Below are 25112 nucleotides of genomic sequence, written 5' to 3'. Positions count from 1 at the left end.
GGGGAGACTGACTAATGCCTCCTTAAGCTAGTGTTATGAAGCAACAGAGAATGCATTTCCAATTTTCATGTACAGGCACCTGGAGGTGTGAGGAAATCAAGAACTTCTTTGAAATGAGGAGTGATTTAAATCTTGATGTCTCTTATATTCATTTAAACCACGGGAGCTAGGAGGGAGTCACAGGCTTCGCCAGGCCCACAATTCTCCTAGTCAGGCAGTCTAGTTTCTGAGAGTGTGGGAGGTCAATAGCATGCTTAAAGAGCCTTTGTTCTAGAACATTCTCCTGTACACACTCATACACACACACCATTAGAGAAATGGAGATTGGAATTTGAATTTAAAAAAAAAACTGGACAACATGAAAAAGGAAGCAACGTATCTTTTGCATCTCTGAAACAGGAAGAAGATTCCATCTGCTCAGGCTAGTGCTAGCTGGCAGTGTATAAACTGAACTACGGTGAGTTTCCAGCCTTCCAGGTGTGGATGGACATCTATCAGTGAAATGTGAAATAAGACCCAAGGCCTTCCTTGCCATCTGAGTCTTGGACTCAGGTTTGGAGTCTGGGTTGAGGACTCTGGGGTGTATGAATACTGACACTTTCTATTTGACCTGGAGCAACTCTGTAGCAGGATGGTGACTGGAAGGGGTGTAGAGGAGGTTGGATATTTGGAGTGATCATAGTGAATGTGGGTGTCCAGATAGAAATAAGATTCTTCCATGAGTGGATATTGTGTGGTTAGCTCCTCATTAATACCCTGAACTCATTTCCAGAATTTTAATAGTGACAATACTGACCTAAGTCCTGAATCCAAGTCTTCCTATCATTTGTGAAAATTGTACAAACATGAGTGAGATGTCAGTTAAGTCTGGATTTCAAGTTGAGAGGATATTATCTGCAAACATGATATCTCCAATCAGTGAGTAAACAGACTCATTTGCCTTGGGACTAGGGCCAGACCAGAGGAGAGAAAAGGACCCCCTACCAACAGCATTTCCCCCTAAATGACCTTTGAATTCAGACGAAGTTGCCTGATCTCTTGCCTTCTAGGCTCTGTAAGGAATATTAGCTCCTCAGGCTGAGCATTGTGAGTTACTATGGAATTAACCCTTGGCCATCCAAGCCATGCTATATCTTCTCGTTTCCTCATTCTTCCCTCTGGGCTTTGGGCAGCTTTTATTGACCTGGAAAGGAGATAGAAGTGGATGACCTGCTAATGCTTCCTACATTGCGCTGTGGACTCACAACCTCTATGTGGCCATAACTGCTTTAAGAAAATAGCCTTGGGTTGGGTGTGGGTGGCTCATACTTGTAAATCTGGCTACTCAGGAGGCAGAGATCTGAAGATTGTGGTTCGAAGCCAGCCCAAGCAGAAAGTCTATGAGACTCATTGCTTAAATCAACCAGCAAAAAACCCTCAGAGTAGTCCTGTGGATCAAGTGGTAGAGTACTAGCCTTGAGCAAGAATAGCTCGGGGACAGTACTCAGGCCCTGAGTTCAAGCCCTAGTACTAGCATGCACTGACAGACAGACAGACAGACAGACAGACAGACAGACACACACACACACACACACACACACACATACACATATACATACACACAGAGTCCTGGTTCTTCACAAACTCTAGGAAGTTTTATTTGGAATCTGTCCATCAAGAAATTAGGCATGCAGAGTCTAAAGCAAGCTTCCCTAGAGCTTTAAAAACAAGCTGGCTCAGTAAGACAGCACTTCCTAGAGTCGAAGGCTGTGGTATTTTTGCCAAATGGGGTGACACCACACTGCTCAGATGGGAGTTTTGGCATCCTTGGCTTGGTTTTACCCACATTTAAGGGAACTTGAGAAACTGCTTGTTGTTTCATGCCCACACTCCCAGCTCTCTGGAACTTAATCCTCCTTCTCCATAATAGTTGAAACATACAAAGATTCTCAGGAACTGGGAGGTGGTGGGTGACAATTAGACTTCTGTTCCTGGATGCTAGTTGAAACTGGTCAGCTGTTTCTGTGATACTGTTCACTTTGTGCTTCTACCTTTTGGGACCTTTGGTTTTGACGTGAGGTTCTTGGACCGGGCCTGGCCTTCATGTTTACAGAGGCCATGCTGATAAGTATACATGTGTTTTTAATATTTTGGCTTTCTTCACCACAAACATGTCAATGTGTATTATGCATGTGCATATCTAGACATGCTGTTGGCCAGCTAGGATTTGAGTAGCCTTTTAAAATCTTATTTAAAAAATTAATCTGTCCTCCCAAAGCTACCACTTTTTTTTTGGGGGGGGGGTTAGTACTGGGGCTTGATCTCAGAGCCTGGGTGTTATTCCTTAACTTTTTCACCCAAGATTAGCATTCTACCATGTAAGCCAAAAAGTTTCTGGCTTTTTGGTGGTTAATTGGAGATACGAGTCTCACGGACTTCCTTGTTCAGGCTGACTTCAAACTGCTATTCTCAGATCCCAGACTCCTGCGTAGATAGGATTACAGGAGTGAGCCACCAGTGCCTGGCTCCAGAGCTGCTTTCTTAAAGCAGCTTCAGCCACACTGGTGCATGCTTCCAAAGCTAACGCATTCATGAGCAACATGTTCCAAAAGGAGCAACTTTGACCTAGTACTTAGATGACATTAAGGACCATGTTTAAATGTGCCACTTGGATACAGATTGCATTTTGGACTCAGTAAACAGACGGGAATACCACCTTCCTGGCCACTATGTAGTCCCTAGTTAGCTCAAGAGCACTCAGTTATTAGCCTTAAGCTAGCTACACAGAACAGAACCGTGGAGAGTAGAACAGCCATGCTGTTGCTTTAGGAAAAAGAAAAAAAAAAGTATAAAGGAAAAAGCTGGGCACTGGGGGCTCACACCTATCATCCTAACCACTAAGGAAGCTGAGATTTGAGGGTGGAGACTCTTATTTCAAATGAACCAGGAAAAAGTTTAAAGTGGAGCTGTGGATCAAGTGGTTGAAGGCCAGCCTTGAGTGAAAAAGCTACAGGACAGAGCCCAGGCTCTGAGTTCAAGTTCCTCTCCGCCTGGCGGTCCCCGCCAAAACAAAAGTCCTCATAATCTCTTGAAATTTGGGAGTCCTATTACTGTTCCCTGCTGTCAAACTCACCCAAATTAACTACAGTGTAAAACATGCTTTTTATCCACCTCACACTTCTGGCTACTCCTCCACTCCTTGTCTTTCCTTCTTGTTAATTTCTTTCTTGGTTTTCTCTTACTTACTTATTATTATTGCTTTTTAAGGGGTGTTGACCTGTGTCTAGTTCTAGTAAACCAAACCCTCTCGTCCAGTGAAGCGATTGGTTAATTGCAATGCTGACTGACCGGGTAATGAGTGCAGCTCGCGGCAGCCGGGAGCTGATTGGCTGCGCGGGGAGACTCCAGGGCTTGGCGGCCGGAGCCCCGCGCACTCCAGTCCTGCAACGTCGGGAGTTGGAGCCGCGCGCTCGCCCGCAGCCCGCCGCGCCTCTGCAAGCCGGGACGGCGTTGGGTCCCCGCGCCTCGCTCTCCTCCGGCGCGAGCTCCCTCCGCGGCTCCTGGGGGCAGGCCGTGGGCCGCCACCCTCTGGAGACCCAGCAGGAGCGCGCGGTCGCGGAGCCCGACAGCGTCGGGGACTGCGCCTTTTGTCCCTTGGAGATTTCCTGGAGTTTGCGGCGGGACGCGGGCGTGAGGGCAGCGCGGGCAGCCCCGACGTCGCGGGAGCGAGTGCGGGGAGGCAGCATGGGCAGCGGGCGCAGCGCGGGGGGCCGCTACGGGGCCGCCTGGGGCGTGCTGCTGGCGCTGACCGCCGGGCTGATGGCCGAGGCTTCGGCCAGCGAGTACGACTACGTGAGCTTCCAATCGGACATCGGCTCGTACCAGAGCGGGCGCTTCTACACCAAGCCGCCGCAGTGCGTGGACATCCCGGTGGACCTGAGGCTGTGCCACAACGTGGGCTACAAGAAGATGGTGCTGCCCAACCTGCTGGAGCATGAGACCATGGCCGAGGTGAAGCAGCAGGCCAGCAGCTGGGTGCCCCTGCTCAACAAGAACTGCCACATGGGCACCCAGGTCTTCCTCTGCTCGCTCTTCGCGCCCGTCTGCCTGGACCGGCCCATCTACCCGTGCCGCTGGCTCTGCGAGGCCGTGCGCGACTCGTGCGAGCCCGTCATGCAGTTCTTCGGCTTCTACTGGCCCGAGATGCTCAAGTGTGACAAGTTCCCCGAGGGGGACGTCTGCATCGCCATGACCCCGCCTAATGCCACCGAAGCTTCCAAGCCCCAAGGTAAGGACGGGGTGACCGAGCGCACGCGTGCGTGCGCGCGCGCGAGCCCCGTCCCCGCCCGGCTCGTGCCCCGCCGGACGGGCCCCGGGGACCCGGCGAGCGCCCCAGCGAGCACCCCGGCTGCCACGCCCCGTCTCGCCCCCCCCCCCCCCCCCCCGGGCTGGAGTAGAGAAGTGCTGCCAGACGTTGCCCTCCATGGGACGTGGACGATTCACAGTTCCCCGAGTGCTCGAGGTGTCGCCCTGCGCCTCTCGCGACCCCGATGCCCCGCGCGTGTGCGTGGGAGCGGCTGGGCACCTCCGCCAGGACAGCGACCCGGGCCGCTCCTAGGAGCTGCGCTTCTAGGGATCCAGTCTCTCTTTTTTCATACCTGAAACAAAGCCTCGCGCCTTAAGGAAAAAGTGCTTTTCCTTTCCTGTGGGAGGATTCCCAGTCCCCATCCAACATTCTTAGCGACCCACTGGGATGTTCCCATAGGAAAAGAACACTCTGGAAGGAGATAATGCCGTGCGCAGTGTTAGTTTTCTTTCTTTCTTTGTGGTTGTTGTTGTTTTCCAATACCTTGAAGTCCTGTCGACTGCCGCAGAACTGGCTGCATGGGGGAAAAGTTTAGAAACGGCCGAGATTTGTAATTTTTTTCATTTCACAACTGAGTTCGGGAGATTTAAGGGGTGGAAAAATCTCTGAACAGTATCTTTGCATACCCCTCCCCCCCATTCGCTCATTTACACAAATCCTCGGGTAATTAGAAAGATAAAAATGTAATTAGCGTTTTGTTTATCTCCCCCAGAGGGGGTAGGGACCTGCAAATTGGACTTTGCAAATTCCTAATAGCCCTAGACCCGTGGTTCCTCCCGAGCCCCTCCTATTTAAAGGGCAATTAAAGAGTGAGGAGGGGAGAAAAAAATCTGGAAACGAAGAAAACTAACCACCAGCTCAGTCTGATGGCCTGAATTCTTCCAAAGCAGGGATAGAGAGCAGAGACATGCAGGTAATCAGGAAGCCATGACCTCTGCTTTCTGCAGTGTGTTTGTTTTGGTGACAGTAGAATTTGCCTCGGTTCTTTAACTTGTGGTTGATGCTCAAGAGAGGGGTGGGCAGTCACCTGCCCTCCCCCTCCCATCCAAGTGAGCGTAAAGGTACTTGTGGGCTACTGGGAACACTGGGAATACCCTTGCTTGCATTAGGAGAGACTCGCGACGCTGGGATCTCCGCTGAGGGGCATAGGCCTTGGGTGGTTTGTGGCTGTAGCCTCTTGTTTGCCTGTAAGGTGACTGGTCTTCTCTCAGAGTGAACTTCCCTGAAGGTGCTGTGCTTTGGGAAGGAGAAGGGTGCATTCATTCCGCAGGGCAAAGTCTGTGGTGTTGTGTAGGTGTGGAGTCATCTCAGTCTGCAGAGCTTCCTTTCTTAGGTCCTGCTGCTGGGTCAACCAGGTTCTGCCCAGAAGCTGTGGCCAGTCTTCTTTGGATTGGGTTGCTCTTGATGATTACTGTTACCCCTTTCTGGGACCATTCATTGGTGGGCATGAAGTGGAGATCTCTGAGGAAACAGCTTTATGGTAAGTGGCTGATGCCCAAGAGAAGGATGAAGGGGACTGAGGGGTAAGAATCCCCCAACCCAACCCCTTCCTCCGAAGGCTGCCAGGGTATGGAAGAGTTCCACTATTACCAGACTGTACACCTTGGGCTGGTTGCTGAGGTTCCACTGTTCTACTCCCTCCTCCTCTAGGGTCAAATTGTCACCCACCTTTGCTAACTTGAGGGGAAAAACCTGAGGAGAATTAGTCAAGAGTGGAGTGGGGCTGAAGGTCATTCTTACCTCTGTAATTTTGGTGAGAGCAATTCTGGGAGGGCTCATGGTTCTTCTAAGACTTCAGCCCTCCATCCTCAAAGGATATCATGTGTGCATGCTGCGTGTGTGCCTGCGCCTGCGCACAAGCAAGCATGCACTCCTCTGTGCCTGCATTTAGGAGGCAGGGAGAGACATATCAAACTACTGGTCCTCAGAAACTTATGGATGGTACATTTTGATATTACATGTTATTACTCTTATTTGCTTTTCCTCCATTCTTTGTATTCTTTGGTATTAAAACCAAGTTTTCAAAGCAGTGTCAATCTTTGCATACATTATGTTGGTTTCTGTTCATATTTTCAACACATGGAATTTTAAGGGTATTGGGCAGCCCTTAGTTATTAAGGATAGACTTAATAATGAAAAATGAGTCAAAAGAGATTTTCTCAAAAGCAGATGCCCAAGCTACATGGGCTTCTGTTACAAGAAGGGCAGTCACTTCTTTTCCAGGAAAGTGATTTCTAAATCTTGCATTTATATTAGACAAATCCAAGAAATTGTTTTTCCCCTATCTTGCAGGTTTAATGGTGGGAGTGGTAGGAACAAGCCCGTTTCGTGTTCAGTACAGTTGTGTTGTTAGTCATGTTGTGTTTTAAGCTTGCCTGGGTATTTTAGATACAGTTTGTAGAGGCATCATGCTCTCCCTCCCTCCCAGATCCTTTCTTAGGATCTCTTTCGGCCACTTAGTGAGCTGGCTAGGGAAGATCTGGTGTGCGTGTGTGTGTGTGTGTGTGTGTGTGTGTGTGTTAAATATTTGCATGTGTGTATTAGACAGAGACCTTGTGTGTGAGGCAGATTTTGTGTATGTGTGAGAGATCATGTATGTGAGAGATCTTGTATGTATATTATGAGATCTTTGTGTGTATGAGATTATCAGTGTGTAAGAGATTTTCAGTGTGTGTGAAATACCTTGTGTATGAGAGAAAGATCTTGTGTGTGTGTGTGTGTGTGTGTGTGTGTGTGTGTGTGTGTGTGTGTGTGAAGGAGAGATCTTGCGTATATGGGCAAGACACATTTTTGTGTGAGAAAGATCTAATGGTGTGAGACAGAGATCCTGTTTGTAAGAGAGATCTTGTGTTTTGTGTGTGTGTGTGAGAGAGAAATATCTTGTGTGTGTGAGAAGTGATGCATGTTTATGTGTTAGATATGACTGTGTAAAAGGTCTTGTGTGCATGTATGTATACTGATGCAATAATTTAAAAAAAATTAGAAGAGTGACATAATTTTGATTCTAGTCTTTGCCCTTCTCCTCTACTCTCCTTTAAATATTGGAAAAATATGAATATTAACAAAATACCAAGCTTTTTAGTTTTTGTTCTTATACTCTAAACATTTAAAGATACCTCACAACTGTAGATTAGTTCCCTTCTCAGAGGAGTGAGGATGGATTTTGCTGGCAGCTCAGCCTGCAGGGCCACAAGGACGCACAGGGATACAGATAAATATTGCCTTACACATTCCTCTTCTTCTCCCTGGCTAAAACTTCTCAGAGCTGAGTCTGGCAGTGAGAAAATGGAGGCTAGGGAGAACCATGTTGAAAATACATAGCTCCCAGTAGGGAGCTATGTATTTTCAACATGGTCCCTAACATCCAAAGGAAATTCATGGCACTAAGAAAAACACCTTCATGGGGTGCAGAGTCCTTGGCTGCCAATAGGATCCAAAGGAGATGTGGTGAGTGTGTTTGGAAGACACCTAGCTTTATATTCACAATGCTCTGACTTTGGCTGGTATTATATTCCTAGAACCTTGAGATGTGATAACTTCTACTTAAAAAACAAAAGCAAACACAAAACTAATGAAACAAAGAAAACCTTGAAGCACACTTTACACACCTGGTAGAGCTCACAGAGTCCTTTCCATGTTGCAGTACTTCTTATCCTTCTTTCACTCCTTGGAAGCAAGAACTGTGATGGAATATTCTGGGTAAGGTTTTTCTTTGGTCAGAAAAGTTCTAGGTACAAAGCATAGTCCCAACATTTGGCTTAAAGAAGTCATGCCAACCTCTGTTTGGAGTGTAGTTCTTGCTGCCCCAAGAATCTGAAAGCTATTTGACCCTGAATACACAGTGCAAGGGAAAGCGAAATGTGTTGGGACAGGGGCATGGCCTCTGCTAGGCCCTGCAGGAAAAGGTCTGGAGAGAGGTTATCTCCTGAGTGAGGCAGGATCCTGGGTGGATGGTGTAGCTCCCTCCTTTCTGCCTTGGGGAAGAGCCGTAGAGGAGTCCACGAGGAGGGAAACGATGTGCTAGAACCACAGTAAGAAGAAGAGAATAAAGAAGAGGTACTTAGCTCACCAAACTTTGTCTGACTTGGCCTTCTAGCACCCTTGGCATCCACCTTAGTCAATTTTCTATGCTCTTTAGCTGCAGCCCAGCTCAGCCTCCTATGGTGTGTGTGTGTGTGTGTGTGTGTGTGTGTGTGTGTGTGTGTGTGTGTGTGTGTGTGTGTGTGTGGTGATTTTCTGGATCCTTGATGAGCATCAAGTTTAACAGATGAGGAGGAAAAAGAGGAGGAGGAGGAGAAAGAAGAGGAGGGGGATGGGGGCGGGAAGCCAGTGATGAGAAGGCACTTCCATTGGCCCTGGAGGACTCTCTGGCAGCACATCCTCTCTGCCCTTTTATAAGAAATAGGGTCCTCTTATCCCCTCCCCCAGCTTCAGCAGCATTTTGGCTTGTGGGAGGCCTCTGGTTCTGGCCTCAGATGTCTCTTCCCCCTGGGCCAAGCCACCTCCCAGTAGCCTGCCTGTCTGCACTCACCTCTTCAAAGCTCTTCCCAGTCCCTTCTGAAAGAGCCTCTAAGGTCTACCCCCCATCCAGCTCTGTCCTCCCATTTGGTGGCCCATTCCACCCCCATTCAGCTGTTGGCTTCCTGCTCAAATCAGGCCACTACTGCAATGGGCCTTTTGAAGAGGGGACTTTAGGGCCCCGGGGCTGAAGCTGATAAGTCTGCTTTTTGCCTGGCTTCTGGAAAGCTGGTCAAATGATGAGCTGATTTGTTAGTCCTCTGCAGGTGGGACAGGAATTGGATGCAGTTATTTAAAGGAAAGGTGGAAGGACAGGAAGCAAACAATGACTCATTTTTGTTTAAGCCAGCTTTTTCTAGGGACTCACGGCAGCCTTAGTTCCATCTACTTTTTGTAGTGGAAGCTCAAGTAAGTGTGCTGTAGTCAGCATCACTAGACCAACACTTTTCTCTTTTTCTTTTTTTTTTGCAATTTAATTTGTGTGTGTGTGTGTGTGTGTGTGTGTGTGTGTGTGTGTGTGTGTGTGTGTGAGAGAGAGAGAGAGAGAGAGAGAGAGAGAGAGAGAGACATGAGGCTTGAACTCTGGGCCTGAGCGCTGTTCCTTCAGCTCTTCAGCTCAAGGCTAGTGCTCTGCCACTTGAACCACAGCACCAATTCTGTTTTTTTGGTGGTTTATTGGAGATAAGAGTCTCACTGCCTTTCCTGCCCAGGCTGGCTTTGAACCACGATCCTCAGATCTCAGCCTCCTGAGTAGCTAGGATTATAGGAGTGAGCCATGGGTGCCTGGCTTAATTTCTTTATTGTTGGTTTAGAGGTGATTGATAACAGGGTTACCTTTACATATATCAAGTACATTTTCTTCCTTTGGCTTACTATCATCAGTTCCCTCATTCTCTCCTATTCTCTCCCTCCCATCTCTGCCCATGAGTTGCATGGTTCACTTTCATCAATGTCCAGTACAGCCAGTGGGCTCTGCTACTGCCTTTTCACCCATTTTCTGCTGATTCTGTGCCCTCCTCCCCCTTTCCCTCAGATGTGCACGTGTATACAGCGTGTATGAGGTAAAGAATACGGAGTCATCAGAAAACAAAAGGACAAATTAAGAAAAGGTCCTTTGTTTTCCTTTGGAGTTTGTTTCTTTGGACTTCATTCAGTCTGTATGTTATTTTATATGCATATGAGCTGGTGCTTGGGTGTCACAACTTGGTGATTTCTCCTAAAACTATCCTCTTTTGGTCTCACTGTATGTGAGTGTCTGGAATCCTGTACAATTTGTCATATCCCATTGTGCTGTAAATCTGACTTATGCAGATCAGGGAGAACATGTACCGTTTTAGACCAACACTTTTCAAGAGCCATTCTCCTACTTTAGATCCTGGGTATAAGGGCCCAGGAATCTTTCTTGATTCTCAGGACATCCTTCTGAAATTCTAGAAGACCTGTAGCTACTTTGCCTGGTCTTCAAGACAGTCTCTTCCCTAGTGCTCTCCAGCCCCATAATTTATAACTTCTGCTTCTTTCTCTTTTTCTTCCTAGGTACAAATGTGTGTCCCCCATGTGACAACGAATTGAAATCTGAAGCCATCATTGAGCATCTTTGTGCAAGCGAGTTTGGTAAGACATCATTCCTGGCCACTTCTGGGGCTTTCCTCTAGGCTGTGTCTCCAGTGAGATGCAGTGCATTTCAGTGGAGCTTTTCCTTCTCTACCTCCTTCTTCTCCAGTTTCTGCTTTGTTCAGGTAAAGAGAAGGATCTGTTCTGGTAAAGAGAAGGTAGAGAATAGACCAATATGAGTCATTGTACATATTTTGGGGAACCCTCTTGAGTGGTGGACAGAGGCAGACTTAGAGACAATTAGACAGGAGCCAGGTCTTCAGAGGCTGCCCCTTCTCAGTGCTCCAGTGAAGCCTTTGGTGGGCTTTCATTGGGGTTCATTTTCATATTCACCCCTAGGTGTCAGCACTACTCTTCCCAGGGTGTCCTGTTAAGAGGGGAGATTTTCATGCTTGGGGGATTTAGAGGTGGTAGGGGCAGTCAAGTTCTCCGAGGCAAAGGAAACTGATATCCCAAGAGTGGAATTTTCCTCCCTTTTCCTCTGTCATTCAGGGTTAAAAGAATTCCCATCAGCACCTGCAGCTCCTGGTTGAGGTCTGGGGGCCAGATCCAGGCATAGTCCTGCGTTAGGGACATTTGGAAGACCTAGTTCCAAACACCTTGGCATCTCTCCTCTGGGAAAATAAATGTGAATGTCATCATCTTGGAAAGTCAGCTCCTTTCAGCTGCCTCTGCTTTTCATGGATGCAGAGAAACAGCCTAAGACAGGGACAGTTTATTGAAAGACAAGTTCAACGCATTTTTCCTAATTTCTACATTGTGCCCCTGAGGTTGGATTTCTTACAAAATTCTTACTAGGAAAAACATAAAGGTAGGTAATGTGAGTCTTTGCGTCCATTTGAAACCGCCTCCTCTGTGTTATCATCAATCAGATATGACAAAGTACAAGAAAGGGTACAGGTAAGGTTCCATGTCTCGGTGAGTCACACACATGCGGGAACACACATGAGACTGAGGATATTGTACATCATGGCAGGCACACACTCAGTGTTTGCAACTGAATGTAAGGTCGGAGAATTCAGGCCAAGAGGGGATATCACAAGAATGGGGTTTCTCTCCCTTCTCTCCATCACTCTGGGTTGAAAGAAAGTTCCCATCAGCACCTGCAACTCCAGAGAGCCTCAGGGAATTGTATCTTGGTTGTGGCTTTATTTTGATATTAGGTACGCCTGCCTGTCCCCTTGGATCTTGGAGGAGGATAATACCTCCAGAAAAAAAAATGGCCCCCAGTGAATTCTACTGCTGATATTCGAGTCACATCCTTTCCTTGTTGTCATTCTTTATTTTATTTTAAAAACTAATTATGTTTTTGCGACAAGGTATTGTTCTATTCCCCAGAGTAGCCTTGAACTTGTGATTCTCCTGCTGTAGCCTCCTGAGAGCTAGGATTACAAGCATACACTACCGATGCCTGACATCTTGTCATTCAGAATGAACTTAGAATTGAAGACATTTGCAGTGATGCATGTAGTCTGATTGTTCTTTCATGTAACTAATGATCCTATCATTTGCTTCTGTGTGTGTGTGTGTGTGTGTGTGTGTGTGTGTGTGTGTCTTGGTACTATCTAGGGCTTGAACTCAGGGCCTACGTGTTATCCCTGAGCTTTTTTGCTTAAGGCTAGCGCTCTACCACTTGAGCTAGAGTTCCACTTCTAGTTCCACTTGTTGGTTAGTTGGAGAATAGAGTATCATAGACTTCCCAGCTTGGACTGTCTTCAAACTTTCATCCTTAGAACTCAGCCTCTTGAGTAGCTAGGATTATAGGTATGAACCACTGGCACCTGTGTTAACATTGGCTTCATAATGTTAACATTCATGCTGTATTGGGCTGCCCCAAACTGGGCTAAGTCAGGCAGGTCTTCCTGTTCAATAGTCTGTGGGTACACAGTTGCATTCTACCTTAGCAACCAGCTTTTTTAAATCTATAAAGGCATATTGGCTTCTTTCCCAAACATACATTTGAACATAGAGGAAACAAAAACATAAGTAAATCTCCCCAATATCCTGGCAAGAAGCCTTTTGTTACATGACTATGGCAAGAGGTGAGCTCAGATATAGATAAAATCCCAAAGGATAGCTGAGGACAACTAAGGGAATGCTCTTTGAATGTCATTGATCTTCAAATATGGTAAATCATAACACTCACATTTAGAAGTTGGCCCCTTGACATTTTCAAAATCCAGGAATCATATTTCTAGGAAGATTGAGGGGTAATGAATGCATTAGTGGGTGCTGTTTTGTGTTCATGTAATTTAATCAGGTTCAGCTCTTTGGGGAAGAGTGATGGAAGCCCCTGGAATCCAGTGTGGAGGTGACTGGCAGGTGATGAATTTCCTGTCAGAAAGCTCAAACTCTAGTATGGCTGATCATTGCTGTGCATGTATCCCTTTACTCAGCATTTATTGAGTACAAAACACTAGCCTCAACACTGTAATCCCAAACTGCCTACCTACAATAAATTTAAGATTTTAAAGTAATTTTAAGTCTTTTAAGTTGTAACCAATCAGTAACCAGGGACTTGCTAGGTATTTATGACTCAGTTTATAACTCAGGCCATAGACAGGGCTAGGGGAGCTCAAGGACAAACTTAGTGTTATGAGGCTAAGTAAAGGACCAGGTACTGGTGGCTCACACCTATAATTCTTATTGTTCAGGAAGCTGAGCTCTGGAAGACTGAACTTAGAAAATCGTTGGGCAGGAAAATCAGAGAGACCATCTCTGACATAACCAGCAAAAATTTGAGCTGCAGTCATGGCTCAAGCGATAGAGTACTTAGCACCCAGCAAGCCTAGCAAGGGTGAGGTTCTGAGTTCAAACTCTAGGACCTGACTAAAAAAGAAAAAAAATGAAAAAGAGAAGAAAAAAGACCAACACATCTTTAAGCTCAGAATCTTTGTCTAGAATGACCAACCCCACAGTTGGTCAGGTCTCCCTGTCCACCAAGGCTTTGTGACAGTTAAAATAGATACATTTGGTAGACTTGGGCTGAAAAGCTTGAATGTAATTGACGTAAAACATAGGGTAGAAGTCTAAAAGGGGCTCTGGTAACTCACCTGGCATGATGGATGACCTTTCCCGCTGCCTGAGAGCCTGCTAACTCAGCAAGTCACCAGGCACTGTGAACCAGAATGATTTGCCTGTGTTAGTGCTAGACTGTGTCTACAGCATTATTTCCTTCTTTAGCCCAGACATTATTTCCTTCTTGGGTCATAAGGTCCTCTGGGATCTTGAGACCATCATATCAAGTCCTCTTACTTAGACAGTGAGGAGTCTGACATCCCCCTGGAGTTTTTTTCACTCACCTTGGGACTACCTTTCCCACCTATGAGATGATGAATGTGCTGACATCTCACCATTGATGTATTCCTCTGCACAGCGGGAGGATAGGGTGTGCTAGACTGCTTTGATGGGCACAAATTTTCTAGGGTTTTTGCTTGTGAGGCTCTTTTGTGTGTGTGGGTGTGTATGTGCTGGTAATGCAGCTTGAACTCAGGGCCTTGTGCTATTTACTGCTTGACTTTTAACTGCTCAAGGATGATACTTTACTACTTGAGCCACACCTCTACTTCTTCCAGTTTTCTTTTTTTTTTTGCTAGTTTATTGGAGATAAGAGTAGCTAGGACTACAGGCATGAGCCACCAGGGCTTGGCTTCTTGTGAGCTTCTTTAAAAAATACTTTGAATTCCCCCTCTCCCTCCCAGTTTCTCACCCACCTTAGGGGTTGAGCTTAGTAGAGTCCTTCTTAGGCGCCTAGAGAAGGCAACCTTCATTTCAAGTAAGCAAAGCAGCCAGCCAAACTGACGGGATTCAGTTAGGAAACAAAGAAATTTGGAAATGCAGACTGACACACACAGAGAAGAAAAAGAGTGTTTGACTCCCCACAGCAGTGGCCTTGGATGGGCAGGGTGGGGGGGAGGCATCAATTGCTGGAAGGCACTCTGTGAACCCCAGAAAGAGGGAGGTGTGTTCCTTGTGGGGTCAGCATGCACACCAGCCTTTCTGCCAGCACATCCTTAGATTTTCACAGTCACTGTGTGGCCTGGGCATGCCTAGCCCATTTACTTTGTCCCTGGGCAGTGTGGTTTTTCAGCTCTCTGGTAGGATTGTCTGGCCATTTGTCTTCTTTCCACCCCTGCACTCTACCCCTCTGTTCAGAGCACATTTTTTTCCCCCAACAGAGGAAAACATCAGCAGAAAAGCCTGTGTAGTGATGCTTAGGAATGCAGCTGGATCAGCTTGGATCAAGCACCAGATGTGGAAAGCCAAAAGTTAGATGGTGCAAAGTCTCCAGATTCAACATGGTGTCCAACCTCCTGCTGTGCTTCAGTTAGGGCACACAGCTGTTTTTTGTCCTCTGCTTTTTCCTGCAACAGGGTGCCCTGTTTGCCTCTTGAACAGAATTTGCAAGCTGCCACACTAATAATCTTGGTGTTAACAGCTCAGTGCCCATAGCTTCCTTCCCCCCCACCTCCCCTCGGCCAACCTCCCAGGTTAGTTTACCTCTGGGATAGGAAGATCTGATTTATAACCACTTTGAGGTTAGACTCCTGCCTCCAGCCACTTTCTGGAGCTGCTTCCCAGTACCTGTAACCCCCAAAGCTTTCCTGGTAGATATTTTCTTGATGAAATACAGTGCTTTTGCTAAGGGAGATCAGCTCCTTTGGCTCTATAGTCCTGTATTTTCTTGCTGTGGAAAAGATTTCTTTGCCCCCAGACATTTTCCCTGCCTTCTGGAAAGACTTTTCTTTTTGCCTGTATATTTCCTCATCAAGAGAAAAAAAACCCACATTGTACTTTGCATCTTAAAATTAGCCAAATAGAAAAGGAAAAAAATCCACTCTCGCAGTCAGCACTTGGGAGCATTTCCTAGAAGAAATGTTCTCAGCGGTCCTAGCACCTCTGCATGCCTGTCTTTACTCTGCCTCACAGGTCTCTCAAGATACTTGGCTGTGCTGTTGGATCAAATACAGTGCCTCACCTTGCAGAGAAGAGTAACCTGTTCTCTTGCAAAAAGTAGGCTCAGCTTTTCCAAACTAAACCTTGAATTTCCTCTCTAAGGATGAGGAGCTCCACTGCCAGCTCAGTAACTAAAGCTGCTGTAAGTTACTTGAGAACAAGCTCTGTGTCCCAGGCCACATTTTACCTGATGGCAGATGCTGGCTAACTGTGAGATGCAAGATTTGCCTTGCACCACTGACAAAGAAAACATACTTAATGCTAAATGTGAAGAAAATCTAAGTCTTATGGTGAACAAAACAAGCCTAATTTTACCTAAATAGTCCCTGGCACAGTGTCTCATATGTGGTAGGCATAAAATAAGTTTGTCACAAGGACATGTGAAGGACAGGATATGGCAGGGACTTGGACATTGGACTTCCTTGTTTGTAAAGGAAAGAACTTCTTTCTCAGTGACTATTGTATTTGTTTGCTAATTTCAAGGAAAACTGCCTGCCTTGTTTGGGGTAATTCAGTGCTATGTGTCTATATGAAAAGCAACCCTAACATCTAGAAATCTAGTTAGGTCAGCAGTAGAGGTGATAAAATGAAAACAGTTGGGTCTTATTGTCTCTGAAGATCTATAAAACAACCGGGTATCAGTGGCTCATGCCTGTAGACTTAGCTACTCCAGAGGCTGAACTCTGAGGATCACAGTTCAAAGCCAGTCTGAGCAAGAAAGTCTGTAAGACTCTTAGTTTAACTACCAAAAAGCTGGAAGTAGGGCATGGCTCAAGTAGTAGAGCACTAGCCTTGAGCAAATAAGATCAGGGATAGTGTCCAGGCCCCAAGTTCAAGCCACAGGACTGGCATACACAGTAAAGAAATGCTATAAAAACATACCCCTGGGGCTGGGAAGGTGGCTCAGTGGTAGAGCGCTTGTCTTCCATGCCTGAGGTCCTGGGTTCGATTCCTCAGCATTGCATAAGCAAAAAGAAAAAAAGCTGGAAGTTGTGCTGTGGCTCAAGCGGTAGAGCGCTAGCCTTGAGCTGAAGAGCTGAGGAACAGCGCCCAGGCCCCACGACTGGACCCCCCATAAAACAACAACAACAAAAAACAACAACAAAGAAAACATACCCCTCCCACTGATCTGTGAATGTCTAGACAGCTGTTATGGTGTTGCTTGTGTGAAAAAACATGAGGTTGGCAACTGGTGGTAGACCCATGGTCCAGGGTGAACAGCTCATTCTAAATAGGCCCTTAGTGTAGAGACAGTGCAGGGACTGTGGCTGAATCTGAACTCCTCAAAGCTTTCCAGTGGGTAGGATGTTTGCAATGTTAGTTACCTGTCATGTAGGGGCTCAGATTTCACAATGGGCCCCAAACCTGGGGTCCAGCCCAAGGAATAGGGCCCTGGGCTGTTTCTGGTAAAGTCATACATCAAGGAACCACAAGGGAAGAGCATATAGAGCCAAATGCCCTTCTCTGGTGAGCCTAGGGCATTCTTTCTCTGTCACTAGTTCTATGACTAGCTCCTGACTATAACTGTCAGAAATTTCAATGAGCATTGCTTTACCAGCATCTTTAAAAGACGTGAAAGTAGAGTGAAGGATGAGAAAGGACATGGGCATCCAGGATCCACGGATGGTCTATTGCATCTTCTGGAACTAAGTTCCATTTTCTTTGGCTTTCTCTCAAGAGGATTATGCATGCCTACCACAGTGCAAACCTCCTAACATCACCACAACCACAACTCGACTTCCCACAGTGAGATGGTAGCAGATGCCCAGATAGAGATCATTGTAGGAACAGATGAGATGAAATAGTATCTCACAGGCTGAACTCAAGAGCTGTTCCTTTCAGTTTCCCGGAAATGGAAGTAACCAGAGGTCTGTTCTGGCAGATGAGGTTTCCTTCACAGGCTTCACCAAAAGAATGAGGGGTTATTTTTAGTACTGTCCTCTGAGGTCAGCATTTCTATTCAAGTCTCCTTTTAGCCCTTCACTTCCATGCATCATGCTGAATGGATGCTAATCCTAGGAATATCATGATGACTGGATCAGATCCAGCTGATACCCTTTTATTCTCTGTGGTTAAGTCCAGGTCTGATTAAGTTATTTCTTGGGATGGACAGTTGACAAGTAGTATGGTCTAGGTATCCTTGGAAGATACTCCAACCTGCAGTTCTGTGATTCTCTCATAAGTACTCCTGATTCACTGCCGTACCTGCACCTGTCTCCTTCCCTTCCTCCCCCTCTCCCTTCCTCTTTTTCTTTGTGGCAATATATCTAAAATGTACAGTTTTAACCACTTTTTAAGCGTTAAGTCAGTAGCATTAAGTTCATTCACCTTGTCGAACAACCATCTCCACTATCAGTCTCTGGGTTTTTCATCATCTAAACTGAAACTCTGTAACCATTAAACATTACCATTGCCCCCTCTCCCCAGCCCCTGTTTCTGTCTCGAGCTACTCTCAAGACCTGATGGGGTAGGGTCGTATAGCAATTTCTACTTGCATGGTTGGCTCATTTTACCAAGCATATATCCCGATCTCTTGATGTGTCCACTAATTCATGGAGAAAGACAGCAATAAGAAGCATTTGCCCCTAAGTACACCTTTATTTTCTGAAGCTTTTCTGGTGAGGGTGAGAAAGAAGGATAAGCAGCTGGACACAGGCTAGGCTTGCTGCCCAGTTCTTTGGGCAGTGTTCATCTGTTGTACCAGTTTGTCCTTGTAGAGATAGGCTGAGTTGAATAACACTTCAAAGATCATCCAGTTTATGCTTTCCTTTACAGACAGAAAGGTATGACAAAGGAGTTAGTCATTTGGTTGTCCAAGGCTGCTTCACCTGGACCTCTGACAGTTATTCCTCTTAGGAGCACTGCCCCGCAGTCAGGCCAGATTGCATACCCTCTCACCTTCCTGTGTTCTCATGCATATCATTTCCTGCCCCGCCAGGGGTGGTGAAGGAGCTCCCAGTCAAGGGGCATTTGCTCTCTGAGTGTGGAATTTACAAGGACTGATGCCTGTATCTCACACACTGAAGGAGCTCAGCCATTGTTGGATTCCTTCTTGGTGGAGAGGCAGGCAGGCTCTGGGCCAGACAGACTTGGATCAAATCCCAGCCCTTCAAGCTGAGCGACCCACCAGAAAGTCTCTTAGCCTCCCTGGGCCTGGTTTCACCAATTGCAAAATTTGGATGGTAATTCTAATGTTACTATGTTAATTAATTAATTCCAGTTCCTGGAATATGGCTGCTATTCAATTCATAATAATGATCTCTTAGTGAAAAGAACTATTTCAAGATGAAACCTAGCTAAGGAAGGTGGAGACTAAGTGCTCATGGAATCAGCTTATGGGTGGGGGGGGGGGGGGGAGGTGGATTAAGAATTGGAATGGAATGTTCTGGTTAATTCCATGGTTAGAAGAAGATTAAACTGAAGTTCTTTTAAAAGACCCCTTTGGAAAACCTTTTAAAATTTCATGCAGCTTTAAGGTACTGTAGTTAACAAAAACAAACACAAAAATACAAATACGCCCCCTACCCCAAGCTGGCCCCCTCCTCCCTTGCACAGCTGGAAGTGAAGGAGGTCTGATGTTAGTTAGATGACACTCTCAAATCATCCTACAACTTAGAAACCATTAGACAATTAGGCCAGAATCTATACCAGTTCCAGGACACGCCCCCTGAAGTTTTCTTTGTGTTTTTGTGTGCTTTTAAGAAATCTTAGACCTAATATATTTCCCTCATAATTTATTGGGGTCTGTTTCATGGAGGGTTTAGAGTCCTTTTGTGTTAGTGTACCTCCCTCTCCCTCCCCTTTTTCTCAAGCAATACCTTAGGGGCAGATTTCCTTTTCTTTTCCAACAACTGCTTTTTGATATTCAAACCCCCACCCTCCAACTAGACTATATTCAGAAGCAAAGGAGCATTTAAATATTGGTAGTTTTCATCCAGTTTTGCAAAAATGAGCCAGAAGCTCCAATCTGAACACCTCCCCCACCCCCCCTGCCCTTTTTTTTTTTTCCAAGGAGAACAAATGGCTAAAGAAATGTCAGGCCCTTGCCCTGCCCCAGCCTGCTCGAGCAGCCAATTAAACATGCATTAGCTTTGGAAGGCTTCTCAAAGGCCTATGGATTTGTGCTTGAAATCTTTGTTTAGTCTTTCAGGAACACTGTCACACGGATGATTTATCAAAGAAAGTTGTTTATCTGGCAGTAAAATAAACTCTGGGCCTGTTCAGACTAAGATTCCCCGTGAATTTCTACCAAGGTAAACACTAATGACTGACAGGTTGCAAATTCCGTGTGAAAGCCAGACACATACAATAAATATTTGAACTACAGCTTTGCTGTATAAGAGGTACTGTCTGTCACTAGAGCTGTCATTCCCAATGTGGCTGCCTGGGCAGACTGGCACGGTCCACATCTGCGGGAGCTGTTCCTGCTGCGTGGGCCTTCCTGTGGCTGAGTGCCACTTAGTGCTGGCATCTGGGGCTTCCTCGTTGAGGGGGCAGGGGCAGGGCCTCCAGAGCGTCTCTGCAGCAGCACAGCCAGGCTGTGATGAGGTTTGAGGGAAGTGAACCAGAAGCAGCCAGCTTAGGTTTCTTTGAAAATAGACATTTGTTGAATGAAACTGGCAGGGGGTTGGGCATGTTGAGTGATTTGGAAGGTGGGGCCAGGGCCCAGTGACTGAGAATGAAATCACCTGCATTCTGCTGAGTTTGAATTCTAATGGCAAAAAAATCCTCAATGGCACGGGTGGCTCACATCATTATTCCTAGCTATTCTGAGACCAAGTTCTGAGGATAGTGGTTTGAAGCCAGCCAGGGCAGGAAAGTGAGATTCTTAATTCTAGTAAACTACCAAAAAGCCAGAGTGGCACTGTGGCTCAACTGCTAGAGCATCAACCTTGTGCAAAACAGCTGAAGGACAGCCAGCAGCCAGGCCCTGAGTTCAAGCCCCAATACACGTACACACACACACACACACACACACACACACACACACACACACACACACACACACACACACACTATGCGAGCTTTCTTGTGTCTCTGGCTTTGCTATCCGATGGTTTTGAGAGATTTATGTGACACTGTCAGAGGCAGGTGGCACTTTGGGCAGACAGAAGTGAGTGCCGGGGACATGTTGCAGGGACAGAGGGACAGAATGAGTGTGATGATGGAAAAGACAATAGATGACTGCTTGTTTTTCAGGAAGGGACCACTGAGTAACAAGTTGCACATTCTCTGGGTAGGGTTACATGAGCTTTGCAGTCCTTATTGTAGGGGCAAGTTTAGAGATGGCTTGGATACCTCCTGGAACTTACACTCTGCCCTGATCCTTCTCTCTAACTCCTTGCTGGGAAGGAGAAGAACAAGACTGAGAGAAAAGCTGACATTGTATCTCTTGCAGGTGGCCATCTGGGGCAGGTGCTGAGCTCCTGTGTATAGCCTCTGGTCTCATGGTTGTGTCTTAAGAATAAAACATGCCGATAGCTGGGCCCTGATGATTCAGACTTGTGATCCTAGCTACTTAGAAGATTGAGACTTAAGGATCAATGTTCCAAGCTAGACAGCGCAGAAAGTCTGTGAGACTTCACATTTAGTTAACCAGCACAATGCCACTGGAGATGTGGCAGAAGTGGTAGAGACTAGCAAGCATGAGTCTCTTGGGTCTATAGAGGGGCTGCAGATGTATGAGATGAGGCTCTTCTGAGGGACAGGTATACAGGTAATAGATGTTTACTGGCTTATAGATATTTGGGGAGGGGGGATCAAAGGATTGTTTTATTTAGGGGAGGAAATCAGGGGAAATGTTTACAAATGGTATCTGTGAGTTGTGAATAGATGCCAAAATAGTACTCAGGTAGTAAAGTCAGCCTCTCTAAACCAGTTTCTCATTCTTCTCAGGCAGAATTAAGAGGGGATTTTCTTACTTGTTTTCCCCAATCCTTCTGTCAGTCTTTTCCACAGGACATTTCCTCTTGGAATTCTCTTCCTTGGCCCTCTAAAAATTAGTTCATAATCCATACTGGCATCTTTTAGCCCATACCCATTTAGTTTTGGGATGTGGCTTATGGCTGAAGGAAATCCCTGCCTCCATGTTGGTGGCCTCTGAATTAGAAGTGAGCTGACACACAGCTGCTACCTCCTGCAGAGGTGTTGCCAGCCTGCCTTGCATTGCTCCTAAATTCACAGATTGCCCACATCTTTTCCACACTTCCTTTGGTCCCAGCTCCATAAATGGAGCTTTAGTGCTCAGGGGTCTTCTACAGGGCTGAGGAAATTCTAGGGAACTTTGTGGAGGATGTGAGTAGCTGTCTGTCCTGTCTGGTGTAAGCCTAGCAGGAGAAGTCATAAAGCATATTCCAGGAATCAGAAGATGAAGGCATGAGGAGGAGTTAGATCCCAACAAATAATGTCAAGATGACATTATTACCTAAGCATGCTATCTCTTACCATTATATCTAAGCTCAGACCTAAATGTTATATCTAAGTCAGGAAATAAATGTCAGGTTGTCATTTGTGAATTGTAGCAGCTAATTTTGGTACTGTCTTAGTTATTCCTGGCCAAAAACTTGGAAACTTGAGGAATTGGTTGGTCCTTCTGATTCCTGGCTGAAAGGATGATGAAATCCCAGTAACATTGCACCTTCTGAAGTGGAACCAGTTGAAGTGTAAAGCATGAGTCACCCATAAGGTTGTGACCACTGGCCCAAGTCAGAGATGCAGCCAGGTGAAGCTTAGCTGCAGGAGGGAAGGCAGGCAGGCAAGCAGGTACTTGCCAGCCCTTAACAAGCTGCTAAGGCAAAACAGCCTTTGCAGGCAGCCTCTGGCCTTTACAATCTACAATCCAAGCTGCCTCTTCCCAGAGGGAGTGGGCTGGCTGGAGTCAGGGCTTTTGTTCAGCTGTGCAGGGTGCAAAGAGGCCCAGAGGCTGCAAGGTTCTGAATGCCAGCTAGAACTCAGCCTCTCCAGTTACAGATTCTTTACTCTTAACATGCATTGTTATAAAACAGGCCTTTCTCTGTCTGTCTGTCTGTCTGTCTGTCTCTCTTGGCAATCAGAGGCCAGACACTCCTGTGAAGACTCAGTGGCCAAATTTTGGGCTTCTATGGAGTGGAGAGTCCTTTGCTTATGCAAAATCCAATAACCTAGCATCATCACCCACCAAAATGATTTCAGATATGCAGATAAAAGTATTGTCGTTTCTTTTGGGGTCGGAAAGAAGAGGTCACAGTTAGAGCCCAGAAGAGCAGTTGTCAAGTGAGTCCTGTTCACTGTAGAGTTCTGATACTCTCCTTCTCTCCAGATGCCCTGAACCTCAAGGTTAGCCATGGGCTTGGGAGATAAAGCCTTCTTTGGCCAGACACTAGCTCTACCTGCACACATAGTGCCCATGAGAGATTTTGGAGGCTGATTCTCTCTGGTGACAAGTTGCTTATTAAGTTGTATTAGGAGTTTGCAGCCCCAGCAGAAGCTCCCTGGTGAGGAGGGAGCACTCATTTCAGTGTGCCTCATGCTGAGAGATGGGAGCTGGTAAGGTTGGGAAATGAGGATGAGACCCCTCTGTGTGGGAGTGAGCTCTTGTGAGGAGTCAGACAACCCCCTCCTGTTGCCATTTCCAGGGTCAGCTTGAGGCAAAGCTTTGAGTTTATCAGGAGCTTTGCCTCTGTTCTATTGCTCAGGTTCCAATACTTATACTGCTCCTTTTCAGTTTTGGAAGGAATGTGTCAAGAGAAACCTCATCACACATTAGTGCTGGAAACTCAATACCAGTGGATTGAATTGTATATATTGTGGGTGAGGGTCACCACTGTTAGTGCATGTTGTACACAGAATATTGAATGCAGAAGTGAAGTATCTGTAACAGACAAGATCTGGGGCTCTAGCTGTGTAGAGAGCAAGTAGTTCTTCCTAGGAAGGGGCCCAGAAAAGAGGTAACGTGCATCCTGCAAGGAATTGGCAGGAGTTGGTTGAGCAGAAAGATCTGCACAAGAAGATAGATCGTCTAAGCAGAGGGCCAATTAGAGGTCAAGATGAGAGAGGTGGAGGAAAATGGCAGAAGTGCAGCTAAGGTCTGCTGTCTCTAAGAAACGAGTTACAGTGTCCCAGTGAAAAGTCCAGAGCTAGAAAGTGACACCAAGTGAGCCATAATAGTACAGAGAATTTGGCTAGAGAGGAAAAATTCAGGCGGCCTGCTTAAGAAGACAGGACTGAGTACAAGTTGGCAGTGGCAGTCAGACAGAGCCAGGACAAAGGCACCAGAGACAGAGTGTGTAGGGCTTTTTACTCACCTCCAGCGTGAACTTGATGACTAGGAGCGTAAATCCACATCCTGCTGCCCACAGATAGACATAGAGGTCAAGATGTGGAGTTCTGACATTGTGCTTTTGGAGAATGGTAGGTTTCTTCATGATCAGATCATTTGGCCATGGTGGTGAGTGTCTAGAAGTGAGCTTGATAAAGTAGGCAAAGATCTACTCATGAAGGGTCTTGGGTGTCATGCTAAAGAAGGGTGAATCTTTTGGGTGCCACTGGCTCATACTTTTAATCTGAGCTATCGTGAGCTGAAGATCTGGAGAATGGAGGTCTTAGGCCAGTCCCCGCAAAGATGAAGCCTAATTAAAAAAAAAAAATGGTCTGCCAGGCATGACACAAGTGGTAGAGCACCTGCGTTCAAACCCCAGTACAAAAGAAAAGAGAGAGAGATGAGAGAGAGAGAGAGAGAGAGAGAGAGAGAGAGAGAGAGAGAGAGAGAGAGAGAGAGAGAGGCCAGATACTGTGATCTATTCCTGTAATTCCAGTTATCCAACTGTGTGGGAAATATAGATAGAAAACTCTTGGTCCAAGATGGCCTGGGCAGAAATGTAGGACTCTATAAAAATAACAAAATAACAAAAGCAAAACAGGTTAGAGGCCTGGCTCAAGTGGTAGATCAATTGTCTAGGAAGCTTGAGACTCTCCCTGAGTTCAAAGCCCACTACTGCCAAAAAGAAAAAAGCTCTATAGGCAGTCAGAATAACACGACTGTTACTCATACCTTAACAAGAATTAATAAAAGGAGGAAGAGGCAGAAGTAGTGGTGGTAGGCCTTCAGGCAACAGTAGGGCAGATGTATAAGCCTGTGCGGGGCAAGCAGAAAGCCCACAAATCTTGTCTCTGAAGAGGCTGAGAGCAGTACTGGCTGAGTCTGAGCCAGCTCCAGGCCACCCACCTGAGGAGGCAGGCCCAATGAGGTCAGCATGGCTGTCCCAGCAGTTGGGGGAGGGCCATGGGCTGTGGTCAGGACCCCAGGAAACCTCCGTGGGGGTGTACTGAGCAGGAGGCAGATCCTGTAATCAGGTCATACTTCTGTCACCACAGTGCTGATCATTACCACGAGCAGTTGTCATTAGGAGCTGTCATAAATGGTGCAGTCTTTTCTCTCGTAAGCTTGTTAGTTGACCAAGTAAGCAGCTAACTTAAAGCTTGCAGAGCCAGCTTTCATAATGCCTGGACTGGTAATGACACTGGTTAGGGCTGAGGGACTGGATCAGCTGAATTGTCTGGGGTCTCTCTGAAGAAAGGAGGCAAGAGAGGCTGTAGGTATAATGAAGAATGAGGGTTGAAGTTTGCAGATGATGCATGTATGTGGTATATATTTATGGCTCTGTAGGTATATGGTATGTACATGAGATATGGTATAGATGTA

The 25112-nt window shown here is 46.4% G+C and overlaps 1 protein-coding gene across 1 annotated transcript in view; it reads left to right on the top strand.

Moving 5' to 3' along the window:
- Positions 1-3428: 3428 nt before the first annotated feature.
- The window catches only part of Sfrp1 (secreted frizzled related protein 1), a 42729-nt gene continuing 21045 nt past the window's right edge, over positions 3429-25112 (top strand). Inside the window, exons 1-2 of the mRNA XM_042679459.1 lie at positions 3429-4267; positions 10400-10477. Of these exons, the coding sequence (XP_042535393.1) occupies positions 3724-4267; positions 10400-10477 (622 nt within the window). The 5' untranslated portion in view covers positions 3429-3723. The remainder of the gene's footprint in view (positions 4268-10399; positions 10478-25112) is intronic.

Source organism: Dipodomys spectabilis, unplaced genomic scaffold (genome assembly GCF_019054845.1).
Source record: "Dipodomys spectabilis isolate Male_0828 unplaced genomic scaffold, ASM1905484v1 ptg000052l, whole genome shotgun sequence".
Taxonomy (NCBI): domain Eukaryota; kingdom Metazoa; phylum Chordata; class Mammalia; order Rodentia; family Heteromyidae; genus Dipodomys; species Dipodomys spectabilis.
This window is presented reverse-complemented; position numbering and strand designations above follow the sequence as displayed.